Source organism: Clarias gariepinus, chromosome 6, assembly GCF_024256425.1.
Source record: "Clarias gariepinus isolate MV-2021 ecotype Netherlands chromosome 6, CGAR_prim_01v2, whole genome shotgun sequence".
In the NCBI taxonomy this organism is placed as follows: Eukaryota; Metazoa; Chordata; class Actinopteri; order Siluriformes; family Clariidae; genus Clarias; species Clarias gariepinus.
The window spans coordinates 36547132-36560406 of record NC_071105.1 but is presented as its reverse complement, the minus strand read 5'-3'; the positions used below and the strand labels follow the sequence as shown (position 1 = coordinate 36560406).

General features: G+C 43.0%; 1 protein-coding gene across 1 annotated transcript in view; it reads left to right on the top strand.

Moving 5' to 3' along the window:
• Positions 1-13275, top strand: part of dnah9l (dynein, axonemal, heavy polypeptide 9 like) — a 52818-nt gene that overhangs the window by 30124 nt on the left and 9419 nt on the right. Inside the window, 24 exon segments of the mRNA XM_053498213.1 lie at positions 197-299; positions 448-687; positions 956-1117; positions 1214-1407; positions 1930-2092; positions 2198-2321; positions 2441-2583; positions 2684-2845; positions 3966-4199; positions 4309-4455; positions 4575-4688; positions 4792-4935; positions 5286-5483; positions 6928-7029; positions 7318-7452; positions 7625-7798; positions 7935-8170; positions 8266-8388; positions 8807-9011; positions 9139-9303; positions 10573-10713; positions 10925-11095; positions 12259-12381; positions 12885-13078. Coding sequence (XP_053354188.1) covers positions 197-299; positions 448-687; positions 956-1117; positions 1214-1407; positions 1930-2092; positions 2198-2321; positions 2441-2583; positions 2684-2845; positions 3966-4199; positions 4309-4455; positions 4575-4688; positions 4792-4935; positions 5286-5483; positions 6928-7029; positions 7318-7452; positions 7625-7798; positions 7935-8170; positions 8266-8388; positions 8807-9011; positions 9139-9303; positions 10573-10713; positions 10925-11095; positions 12259-12381; positions 12885-13078 — 3897 coding nt within the window.

Genomic DNA, 13275 nt, shown 5'->3' with positions numbered 1-13275 from the left:
ATCAGTACTAGTGGAACGCCTCGCGTCCAATCAGATTGCTCGGTCGGAATGAACTGTTGTATAAAACATAATGAGAATGTCAGTAGTGTCAGGAACAGATAGTATACAGTTATAGTTATTAATCAGAAATAGAGGGAAATATTTGACATGGCATGACGTGTAATAATCACATTTACTTCACTGTGTGTGTTTTCAGGTATGATCGCCAGAGACTGGTACTTAAGGAGATTCACAACTGTCAGTACATCACCTGCATGAATCCAACAGCTGGAAGTTTCTCCGTCAACCCTCGGCTACAGGTAACACTCAGACGGCTACAGTTCAGGAGCCACGTGTTTAAATTTTGTCATTAATTAAAAAAATATATATAAAGAGAGAGTGATCTGTTCGATAAGTACTTATCTCATTCTCTTTCTTTCTTCTCATTCTCTTTCTTCCTTTGTATAGAGGCATTTTTCTGTTTTTGCTGTGCATTTCCCAAGCGCAGAGGCACTGAGTACAATCTACAGCAGCATACTGACCTCTCACTTCCAGCTGGGGGGCTTCAGCTACGGAGTGAGCCGCTCGGTGGCCGCGCTCGTCCAGGCCTCCATCTGCCTCCACCAAAAAATGACACAAAACTTCTTGCCTACTGCCATCCGCTTCCACTACATCTTCAACCTTAGGGACATCTCCAATATCTTCCAGGTGTGTGTGTTTGTTTGTGTGTGTGTGTGTGTGTCAGTGGGGTCGCTTGTGCAGCATTGGACTGTTTAGTACCTCAGCCCAGTAATAAAGAACTGTAAACTTATGTCACTTTAAACAAACTAGAAGCTCTTATGCTCATATACTCTTATTTGCATTGAGAATTGAAATTGTTACTCTGTATTTAGATCTACTGCTTTTATTTTTGCATTAAAATCTCTTTATATATTTAGTAAAGTTATAAACGTGTGTGTGGTTTTTTTGTGTGTAGGGGATTCTTTTTGCCCAGCCTGAGACAGTGCGATACCCCATCGAGCTGGTGTACCTCTGGCTGCATGAGTGTTCCCGTGTCTACTCCGATAAACTGATGGAGGAGAAGGATGTCGAGCTCTTCAGTAAGATCCTGCTCGATACTGGCAAAAGATACTTTGAGGTGAGAAGGACACGTCACTGTGCCACAGACAAGGATTAATAAAGCTGACTATATTAACCATTTAAGTGCTTCTGAAACGTTTCTCTAATTCTGCAGGGAATAGATGAGTCTATCTTCATCCACCAGCCCCTGATCTATTCGCACTTCGCCCACGGGGTTGGAGAGCCTCGATACTCGCAGGTCAGTGACTGGGAGAAGCTGCAGAAAATGCTGAGTGATGCGCTGGAGCACTACAATGAGCTGCACGCCAACATGAACCTGGTGCTGTTCGAGGAGGCCATGCAGCACATGTAAGTGTTTATCCATCAATCCCTACTTACACTATATCCATCCATCCATCTATCCATCCATCCATTTATTCATCTGCCTCTATGTCGACCGATCCATCCACCCATCCATCGGTCCATCCATTCAATGATCTGCCTACTCATCAACCCATCCATTCATCTATCCATCCATTCATTGATCTGCCTACAGGTCCACCCATCAATACATCCATTGGTCTGCCTACATGTCAATCCATCAATCCACCCATCCATCCATCCGTCCATCCTTCCAATCATCCTTTCACCAATTTGTGTATAAAATTGTCTGTCTATATCAGTCCATATATCTGTACACCCATTCATTAATTTATGCATTCACCCATCTCTATTTATTCATCCATAGACTGTGTATCGCTTCATCATATCCAGAATCTGTCCATCTTTCAGTCCATTTACCCACTCATTGCTCTTTCTATTAACCAATTTATGTATATATCTGTCTCTGTGTGTGTTTGTGTGTGTGTGTGTGTGTATGTGTGTGTTTAGATGTAGAATCAGCCGTATTCTGGAGGCCCCAGTGGGAAATGCACTGCTTATTGGAGTGGGTGGCAGTGGGAAGCAGAGTTTGTGCCGCCTGGCCGCCTTCCTCAGCATGCTTGAGGTCTTTCAAATCACTCTGCGCAAAGGCTACGGCATTGGGGATTTGAGGGTAACTCACACAGTAGACACAAAACCACTTGCACACACTTACACACACTTGCACACACTTTATTTTTCAGTCTCTCTCTCTCTCTTTTTCTCTTACTGTCTGCAGAGCGACATAGCTGCCCTATACATTAAGGTTGGGGTGAAGAACATCGGCACAGTTTTCCTGCATACAGACGCTCAGATTCCAGACGAACGTTTCCTAGTGCTGATCAACGACATGCTCGCATCCGGTATCTCACATCATATGACTTACAGCTAAGACTGATACAGCTTCTATAAAATAGAAACATACAGTAGGAACACACACAATAATTAATAAAAAATGATGTGATTGTGTTTGTATGTAAAGGGGACATCCCAGACCTGTTTACTGAGGAGGAGGTGGACACAATTGTGGCGTCTATCCGTCTGGAACTCCGAGGGCTCGGCATGCTGGACACGCGAGAGAACTGCTGGAACTTTTTTATCGATCGTATACGCAGACAGCTGAAGGTCGAGAGAACAGTGGTTTAATTCATGAACCAGAACTCTTTCTGTTCTTAGGCTGATTTGTTTGATACCTCATGTTACGATGCGATTTTTGTGATTACAGGTGGTCCTGTGTTTCTCACCGGTGGGTTTCACTTTGCGCACAAGGGCGCGAAAGTTTCCCGCTTTGGTCAACTGCACAGCCATTGACTGGTTTCATCCTTGGCCCCAGCATGCACTGCAATCCGTCAGCAGAACCTTCATTAGCAACATCCAGGGCCTTGAGGTGAGAACTGAATAGAGGCCTGGGGTGCACAGTACTCGCGGAAGTAGCCGTCGTAGATGGGAAAAGAGTTTGTACAAACAGTTAAAAGCTTAAAGCTAAAAATAAGCTAGCGCTAAATATGACTGCTTTTTATTAGCGCCACGGTGTTGGAACATATCAGACAATCTAGTTTTAAACTTCGAGCAGGAAGAATAAACATACACTGATCTGTCCATTCATCTTTGAAGGTTCAGTTTTCATAGTCGACATGCCTCTATTTGGGTTAAGCCATGATGTGACACGCTTTCGTTAGTATAGTTACGCCTTTATTTGCAACATATACAGTGGGGAAAAAAAGTATTTAGTCAGCCACCAATTTTGCAAGTTCTCCCACTTAAAAAGATGAAGGAGGCCTGTAATTTTCATCATAGGTATACCTCAACTATTAGAGACAAAATAAGAAAAACAAAATCTAGAAAATCACATTGTAGGATTTTTAAAGAATCTATTATCAAATTATGGGAGAAAATAAGTATTTGGTCAATAACTTTGTTATATACCCTTTGTTGGCAATGACAGAGACTGACACGGACTTTCAACTCCCTCCAAAGATTTTCTATGGGGTTAAGAACGGGGGACTGGCTAGGCCACTCCAGGACCTTGAAATGCTTCTTATGAAGCCACTCCTTCGTTGCCCGGGTGATGATTGCAGATTCATTGCCTTAGCCCTTTGAGCCACCACTGCCCCTCATTTCTGTTTCATAAGGATTTTGGCCGTCGTTTTGGTGTCTTCCGCATACCCTGTCCATTCACAGTAAACTATTGCGTCGATTGTCTCTGTTAAGTGACATGACTTCACTTCTACACAGCATTGGTGCAGGTTTAACTTCAGGCAAACAACTAAAGACTGGCAAAGTTTCATTAAATTCTGTCCAGCCAGTTTTATTTGATGCTGTGACACAATCTGGCTGGACAGACAGACACATAGTATATTTTTTTTAGTCTGGTTTCGGGTCCTCTGTTGTATGAAACCTAAAGATATCATTGAAAGAGCGAGTTCTGACCAATGTACAGATACTACCTTTTTTTTATTTTTATAGATCAGATAATAAAGAATAAACCTCTTGATATCTCTCTTTAGCCTGCAGTGAAGGTGTCGATCAGCGAGTTCATCTCGTACACACACACCAGCGTTAACGAGGTGAGTGTGAAATACCAGCAGAACGAGAAACGCTACAACTACACCACACCGAAGAGCTTCCTGGAGTTCATGAAGCTATACGGCAACCTGCTGGCGAAAAAAAGGAAGGAGCTGACTCAGAAGATGGAGCGGCTGGAGAACGGTCTGCAGAAACTTTTATCCACGGCCTCCCAGGTGACCTTCTCGTGCAAAAGTAATCGCAGTGTAAAACCATGGGGGATGCAAACTTTTACTCTCCCTTTTTTGGCCACCTTTCCCCTGACTTCCTCCTTCTTGCTGTTAGGTGGAGGATCTGAAAGCTAAGCTAGCGCTACAGGAAGTGGAGCTACATCACAGGAACAGCGACACAGAGGCCCTGATTGCTAAAATAGGCCAGCAGACAGACAAGCTGAACCAGGAGAAGAGTGTTGCTGATGCAGAGGAGCAGAGGGTCAGACATACTTACGCACACACACACACACACACACACACACACACACATATGCACAGTAGAAGTAAAGTACAAAAGATAACTTAATTACATCAGGATGTGTTTGCTAATATGTGCAGGTAGCGGCGATCCAGGCTGAGGTGACGAAGCAGCAGAAGGAGACTGAAGAGGACCTGGCCAAAGCCGAACCAGCCTTACAGGCAGCCAACGCTGCTCTCAACACACTCAATAGGGTGTGTGAGATAATAAGAGAGAGAGAGAGAGAGAGAGAGAGAGAGAGAGCCTTTAAAATTAATCTGACTTTACATCTCTACTGTATACTCTGTTTTTTTACAGCTTAATCTCACAGAGTTACGGACGTTCCCAAATCCACCGGTGATCGTGACCAACGTGTTAGCTGCTGTGCTAGTGCTGCTTGCGCCAGGCGGACGCATTCCCAAAGATCGAAGTTGGAAAGCTACTAAAGTCATGATGAGCAAGGTGAGTGATATGTCCTTGTACTTTCCTCGCATAAAAAAGCGTTCCAGGCTAGAGCAACCTTCAGGGTCTGGGTTCGATTCCTGCCTAGGGGTCCTGTGCGTGGGGTTGGTATGTTCTCTCTGTGCTTGGTGGGTTTCCTCCCACAGTCCTCCCACACTGCATGTGAATGTGTGTTTTGTGCCACCATGACGCCTGCTAAAGTATTTTTCAGTTGTAAAACTGGGGGTCTATGGGGATTGCCTTATGGACATTTGGATGCCTAGTGGTGATTTAAGGAACTGCGCGTTCAGATACGTCTACGTTTTCCAGGAGCGGTGGTCGTCCCTTGATGTGTGTGTGTGTCCTCACAGGTGGATGAGTTCCTGCAGGCGTTGGTTAACTTTGATAAAGAGCACATTTCTGACGCGACGGTGCGAGTGCTGCGGGACGAGTACCTGAGCGACCCAGACTTCAACCCGGAATTTGTGCGTGTTAAGTCCTCAGCCGCCGCCGGACTGTGTGCCTGGGTTATCAACATCATACGATTTCATGAGGTATTCCGTGAAGCCGTATAGATTTCTATCATCTCTATTTATACATACTCACCTATACATCTCTTGTGCTGGCCTTTGCAGATATTTGTGAGCAGTGTTGGGTGTAACGCCAATCCAAGTAAAAGTAGTTGGATCACTTTTTTTATGGAACAATAATCTAACGCGTTAGGTCTGCCATTTAAGTACTCAGTTATTTAATTACTTTTTAAAAAATGTAATCCGTTATTCAGACAATTTATGTAATCCATGAGTCAGACAGCAGTGGTTCCGTTATTGTGTGTGTGTGTGTGAAAGTCGTCCTACAAGACCCGCCCCTGTTAACCCGCCCTCTTCTGTTATTTATGCCATTATACCCTTATCTCACCTACGCGATTTGACTCACGGTGAGAAGCGGTGTTGGGCACCGTGAGCCGCCGCAATGATCGCCCAACGTTCCGCGAAAAGATCTGCAAGGTCTGTGAGCTTCTGTGAGGACTAAAGCGCGGAAAGCTGGAAACGTAATCAAAGCGCCAAAACCCGCGGTAAATCATGATGAACCGTACTTACGGCCACCGCACAAAACCGCGTAGGTGAGATAGGGATATTAGTATTTAACCGATTATGGGCCAAACTTCGCTGAGTGATGATGGTAGAATAATTATAAGGGTCTCGACTAAAACAACATGCATGAGGAATCACAAAGGAGTTTTCAATTTCTGCAATGGAAAAGTACTCGAACTAGTTACTTTTATCAGAAAGCAACGCTATAACGTAACTGATTATGTTTTAAAGACAGTAATTTTGTAATGTAATGAGTCACTTTAAAAAGTTACGTCCCTCAACGCTGTTTGTGAGTTTACACACAATTTAACACGGGTATTTTTTTATTTTAAATGTCCTGTAGGGGAATTTCTTTCTCACTGGGAAACCCTTCCTTCTTTTAGGTCACGTTAGTCGTAAAAGCATTTCACTGAATATCATTTTGTGTGGGGCTGCGTATGTGACGAATAAAATCTGAATTTGATTTAAATTTAATTGGATTTGATTGGAATTTTATTTGATTTAAAACTGATTTAAATTTAATTTCAATTGAATTTAATTTGACTTGAAGTTGATTTGAATTTAAATTTGATTTGATATATTTTTCTTTACATTACACACAATCACACTAATTTTGATTGTATTAAGATGTATATGAGTATTAAGGGTGTGACGCATCCAGCTGTTCATTTATATACTCTCTCTCTCTCTCTCTCTCGCTCTTTCTCTCTCGTGCTGCCCTCTGCAGATCTTTGTGAGTATACACACACTTCAGCACAAAATTAAATGAATCATATTAAAATTAAGATTTTTAAAATTGCATGCATGTGATTGTGATTTAGAGTTTTATTGAAAATTTTTATTGAAAATTTACTATGTTATGCATTTGTGTGTGTGTGTGTGTGTGTGTGTGTGTGTGTGTGTGTGTGTGTGTGTGCAGGTGTTGTGTGAGGTAGAGACGAAGCGGATGTGTCTTTCTCAAGCCAACGCTGATCTGGTCGAGGCTGCAGAAAAACTCGAGGTCATCAGGAAAAAACTCACAGTAAGACTCTTTTCCTCTTACAGTCATGATAACATACACAACCTTTTAAGACAGACTTTTATTTTTTGAGATTGCTCTTAAAAATGTCATAATGCGTTGTTTTGGGGATTTGCGGGTAAAAGTTTTTTTTAAATAAAAAATCCTAAAAACATTTTGTTGTCTTTCGAAAGACAGCACATTGTTTAAATGTTGGTTTTACGCTGTACTGTATATTCTTGTTTTGCTGGCAAATGTGTAAAAGATGTAACTTAGATGTGTGTGTGTGTGTGTGTGTGTGTGTGTGTTAAGGAGTTGGACAGTAGCCTGGACACACTGACTGCAGCGTTTGAAAAGGCCACGTCTGAGAAGCTGCGCTGTCAAGAGGAGGTGAATCGCACCAATAAAACCATCCAACTGGCCAACCGTCTAGTCAAGGGCCTGGAGGTACAGTAGGAATGAGTGTGTGTGTGTGTGTGTGTGTGTGTAAGTTTCCAACAGGGAATACACCGCTAATCATATTGTTCATGATGCAGAATATGTAGAATATGTATGTACAGTATATACTCTCTTCCACTTGTGGTGTGTGTGTGTGTGTGTGTGTGTGTGTGTGTTTCAGTCGGAGAACGTGCGCTGGGCACACTCTGTAGCACAGTATCGCGAGCAGGAGGCGACCCTCTGCGGCGACGTCCTCCTGACGGCGGCCTTCATTTCGTACGCCGGCTCCTTTTCCAAAAGATACCGACATGAGCTCCTGCACAACCTCTGGATGCCGTACCTGCGCACTCAGAAGGTGTGTGTCTCGTCTCCGGGTGTATGTAGTCCATGGCTTCAGTAATTCAATATGTTCTTTATGGGTGTAATAATAATACTAATAATAATTAAACTTAATATACACTTTGAATCTTTCGTATGTGTGTGTGTGTCAGGTTCCAGTTCCTATGAGCGAGGGCATCGATCCTATCTCCATGCTCACCGATGATGCTACGGTGGCCAAGTGGAATAACGAGGGTCTGCCTGGTGATAAGATGTCGACCCAGAACGCGACTATCCTGTTAAACTGCGAGAGATGGCCTCTCCTCATCGACCCCCAGCTGCAGGGCATTAAATGGCTGAAGAGTCGCTATGGGGGCAGCCTCTGGGTCGTTAACCTGGGGCAGAAAGGGTGAGCGGGCATGGCTGGGATTGGACCCAAATCTACAATAGTAGCACTAGTTTGTTATGTTCTTTATTCCCATCTGTATGTGTGTGTGTGTGTAGGTACGTTGATGTACTCGAGCAGGCAGTGGTAACAGGGGAACCGGTATTGATCGAGAACCTGGAGGAGACCATTGACCCCATTATTGATCCGCTGCTGGGACGCTACACCATCAAAAAGGGCAGGTGAGGGGTGTTAGGACACTCGCTCGGGTACCACCGGAGTACTTCAGTTTAGGGGCGTGCCCTCAGGCACAGTAGGGTCTCTGGAGAGTGCAGTTTCATTGCATCCCGCCACAAAGGCACCTTGCGTCATGTGTCCTCACACGTAGCACGCCCTGGAGGGCATTTCGTCACGTTTATTTTTTAATTGTAAAGGGCAGCTCGTTTTAGAGACACCCCTGAGGGCTGAATCACAGCATGGCAGCAGAACGTTTTTCTTCTGGAGAGCAGAATCAAGGCCTTGTCTATGCCGTGACGCCGCCTTATATCTATATAAATATAAGCAAAACGAAGACCTGAACAAGACGTCTTCCAAAAGAGAGGTCGTTTTGACCTTTCCTCAATGTTTTGACCTTTCTGCTTTTACACTCTTCTTGTCCAGGTATATAAAGGTAGGGGATAAGGAGTGTCTGTTCCACCCGAATTTCCGCCTCATCCTGCATACGAAAATGGCCAACCCGCACTACAAGCCGGAAATCCAGGCTCAGACCACGCTTATTAACTTCACCGTAACGCGGGACGGCCTGGAGGACCAGCTCCTCGCCGAGGTCGTCAACCTGGAGAGACCTGACCTCGAGCACCTCAAAGTATGTGTGTGTGTATGTGGATTACTGCGTGATACCCAAGTTGATTTATTTTTAGGTGTTTTCATGAACAGCAGAGTAACCACTATGTGTGTGTGTGTGTGTGTGTGTGTGTGTCTTGGGTGTGCAGTCCGAGTTGACAAAACAGCAGAACACTTTTAAAATCGAGCTGAAGCAGCTGGAGGACGAGCTGCTGACCCGACTCTCAGCCGCTGAAAGTAATTTCCTGGGGGACAACATGCTGGTGGAGAAACTGGAAAGCACCAAACACACTGCGGCCGAGATCGAGATGAAGGTGCTTTGAGTAACCACTCTTCATCTGTATATTTATAAATTATATAAATATAAATTATTATATAACCTATTTCTTTATTTGTGACATGCAGTACACACACACACATACACACACACATACAGTACTAGAGATGGGGTGGGAAAAATGATGCAGTGATATTTCACAATTCTTTTTGTGTAGCGAATCATGTATTACTACACTGAGTCCAAAATATGTTTTTTTAAATAATTTTTTTATTTATATATGTTTGCATTTGTGGTGGTAAAATGTTGCAGTTCCTCTATGATCCAACAGGTGGTGCTGTTTAAAGTGTTCACATATTGGTGGCAGGCGGAACACTGTCCTGTCTGGTACGAGCAAGTAATTTGCTGAGTTTGTTAAGAATTGTTACAAAATATGAAAAAAATATAAAATCGAATCAGGATATTTATAAAATCAGGATACAAATTGAATCCGAGTCGAGGTATCGTGATTATATCGTATTGTCTGGTCGTTTCACAATACAATACTGTGCAAAAGTCTTAGGCACCGTATTACAGGTATCTACTAACCTGTTGTTATATATGTTTATCATGTCTGTTTTATTATGTACAAAACCATTCACTATTTCCAAACACACTTTAAAAATAAATAACATTAACAAAGAATATTCGCCTGTAAAGAACGTAACATATTACATGCCAGACCAAAACAACAACAACAAGAAACCTAATGTAGGCTGCTGGATTTTGCATGACAATAGGAAGGAGCGAGTGTGATAGAGAAGAACTTATATTCTCCAGCACGCTCAGTAAAACCTACGCGCTGTTTATTTACAGTACTGCACAAAAGTCTTGGAAACAAACAAACAAACAAAAATATACTAAAAGCAAAAATATACCATATTCCACTCCTTAAACAGCTGGTAGGTTTTACTGAGCATGCTGGAGAATATGAGCTCTCCTTACAGGCATGCAAAAATTCTTCTCTAATCTTATTTATTAAATAATTATTTTAAAGTTATGTTTGGAAATAGTAAACTTTTTTTTAATATAATAATGCAAACATACAGTATATAACACAACATTTGTACTACAGATAATACACTGCCTAAGGCTTTTGCACAGTACTGTATGTAAATTTGCAAGTTTATTTACACCTGGGAGTAATTTTAGTGTTGCTTAGAGAATGTGATCGAATTAAAGAGCTTTATGCTCTTGCATGAGGAGCTTGATTTGCTTTATGTGCAGGTTTTAGACATGTTTAGAACTTTATCATATGTGTGTGCAGGTATTAGAGGCGAAGGTGAATGAGGTGAAGATAAACGAAGCTCGTGAGCACTACAGACCCGTGGCAGTACGATCGTCTCTCCTCTACTTCATCATCAACGACCTGAACAAGATCAACCCCATGTATCAGTTCTCGCTCAAGGTCTGTCCGCCTGCGTTTCTTGCTAAGGGGATAAACTCGACAGTATGTACACTATAATTGTAGGATTTGATGCATCATGTTAAGGCGATGGTTCAGCCTCTCACACAAACACAAACATTGGGAAACAAATATTTCTTTGCTGCATTTGTGTATTGCATATTGTGTAGAACTGTTTCGTTATGATGCATCCAGCTGTGTTTCCTTTCCTCAGGCGTTTGATGTGGTTTTCCGGAAGGCGGTGCAGAACGCCGAGGCGTGTGTCGACGTCAAGACCCGTGTTAGCACGCTCGTCGAGTGCATCACCTTCTCCACCTTTAACTACATCAACAGAGGCCTGTTCGAGAGAGACAAGCTGACGTTCACAGCTCAGCTCACGTTCCAGGTAGCACACGTATTATTCTATGCTAATTGGATTCGATTACAGCACACACATGCTCCTGGAGGCCTGCTATATGGCCGTGGCATCAGGGAAGAAAAACTCCATAGATGTGATAACCTGGTCATTCAGTACATTCAGGTCGTCAGCTGACTTCATTTTATTAACGCTGACACTTTGCATGATGCTTCCATCTTACCCTGACACGCCCATCATTATGAAATAGGCTCAATCTGGACTCATCAGGTCACATGACCATTTTTCATCACTAAAAAGTCCTATCTTTATGCTCTCTAGCAAATTCAACCTTTTTTTCTGATGAGTCTCATTAACAAGTAGTTTTCTTATGGACACACAGCTGTTTATTTCCAATCCTGGGAGTTCTCATCAGTTGGGGGGGATTTATCCCTCAACTTTCTCCCTAATTAAGTCATGTCCGATTCCTCCTTGCCAGTAGGGGGCTCCCACATTAAGGCTACTACTACCATTAGTCGGGTGGTCCGAAGACTATCACGGGTTTTCTCTGAACCAAGTGACTTTTCGAACTGCGATTCGAAACTCTGACCGGGTCTTTTTGAACTGCTTGCTCACGCACTATTGCGGCGTAACAGACTCGGAGGACAGTGCTATCCGCTCCTCTCGCTTGCGTGAGCTCACAGACGCCCCTGATTGGCTGTAGAGTCGTGATTAATGTGGGAGCACTAAGTTCCTCTCATCCCTCCTCTCTGAGAGAGCTCAGCCAATCAGCTCTCTCTAGACCTCCGGCTGTGAGAGGTTACAGCATCACCCGGGAACCGAACTCGCGATCTCCGGATGATAGGGCGAGCACTTTCCACCTTTGTGTGCGCCCTTAATTTTTCGCTATTAAACATAATCCTGATATTATTATTATTATTATTATTATTAAACGTGATTTCCATTAATGTTTTTCTTATTTCTGACCACATTTCTTCCACAAAGGTAGCACTTCAGGCATTTATGCGGAGATAAAAATACCATACTAGTGTGTGTGAGGGTGTGAATGTGAATAGGTCAGACTGCAGCTTATCAGCACACCCTTAATGTACAGTAGTGTAAGAAATAAGTCCCTGACCAATCCATTACTACAGTATACTGCCTACTATATATATTTGTCCCCATCACATGCTCGTGTTTTGTGTGTGTTTCAGCTGTTACTGATGAATAAAGAGATTGATATACGAGAGTTGGATTTCCTCCTGCGCTTCAATATTGACCACAGTTACATCAGTCCTGTTGACTTCCTCTCCAACTCTGCCTGGAGTGCCATTAAGGTACTACACAGACATATGTATGCACACACACACACACACACACACCCATTCAAGCTTGTCACATCACCCTCAGGTAAAAGAATAATTAAGTCAGTAGCGTGACCAGACGTCCCACTTCCTGAGACAGTCTGGCGTTTCTGCTTCATTGTAGGTGTTCAGACTTGTTTTCCAGGACGTGTTTATTTGCACACCACATGAGTGAGGAAGAGGTGTGTTCCAGGTGTCAAAGCTGTTTCTTAGCTGAATTGACAGTTGATTTTTTTAAACATGATGCAGTGATGTAGGAAACATAAGTAAGATAAGAATTACATCAAATCTTAGCATCCAAAATCTAATAAAAAACAACAACAACAAAACAATCAACCCTTCACGCGCCCATGTGTTACATTGTAGGTCATTTTTCTCTTTAAATATATAATACGCTTCACGGTTTAGAGTATCCATTATTGCATTTACAGTAACACTCTGTAATGATCACGATTGTCGTGTTCGTCCTCCCGCAGACAATGAGTTTTACGGACGAGTTTCGGGGACTCGACCGAGACATCGAGGGCTCTCCTAAACGCTGGAAGAAAGTGGTCGAGTCGGAGTGTCCGGAAAAAGAGAAACTCCCCCAGGAGTGGAAGAGCAAGAGCTCGCTCCAGAAACTCATCCTCATGCGCGCTCTACGTCCTGACCGCATGACCTACGCGCTCAGGTGGACATGATTTCTCATGGTGTTAGTGTTTAACCATAGGGAAGAGTTAATATTTTCACATTAGGGTTTTGGGATCGTTTCCGAGAACACTTGACACTTGAAGTCTGGTTTGTTTTGATCAGTGAGAAGACATTCGTTCCATGCTTGGAAAACCGTGCCACTAAAATTTTTTTTCGGATTTGGATCATTGGATCATA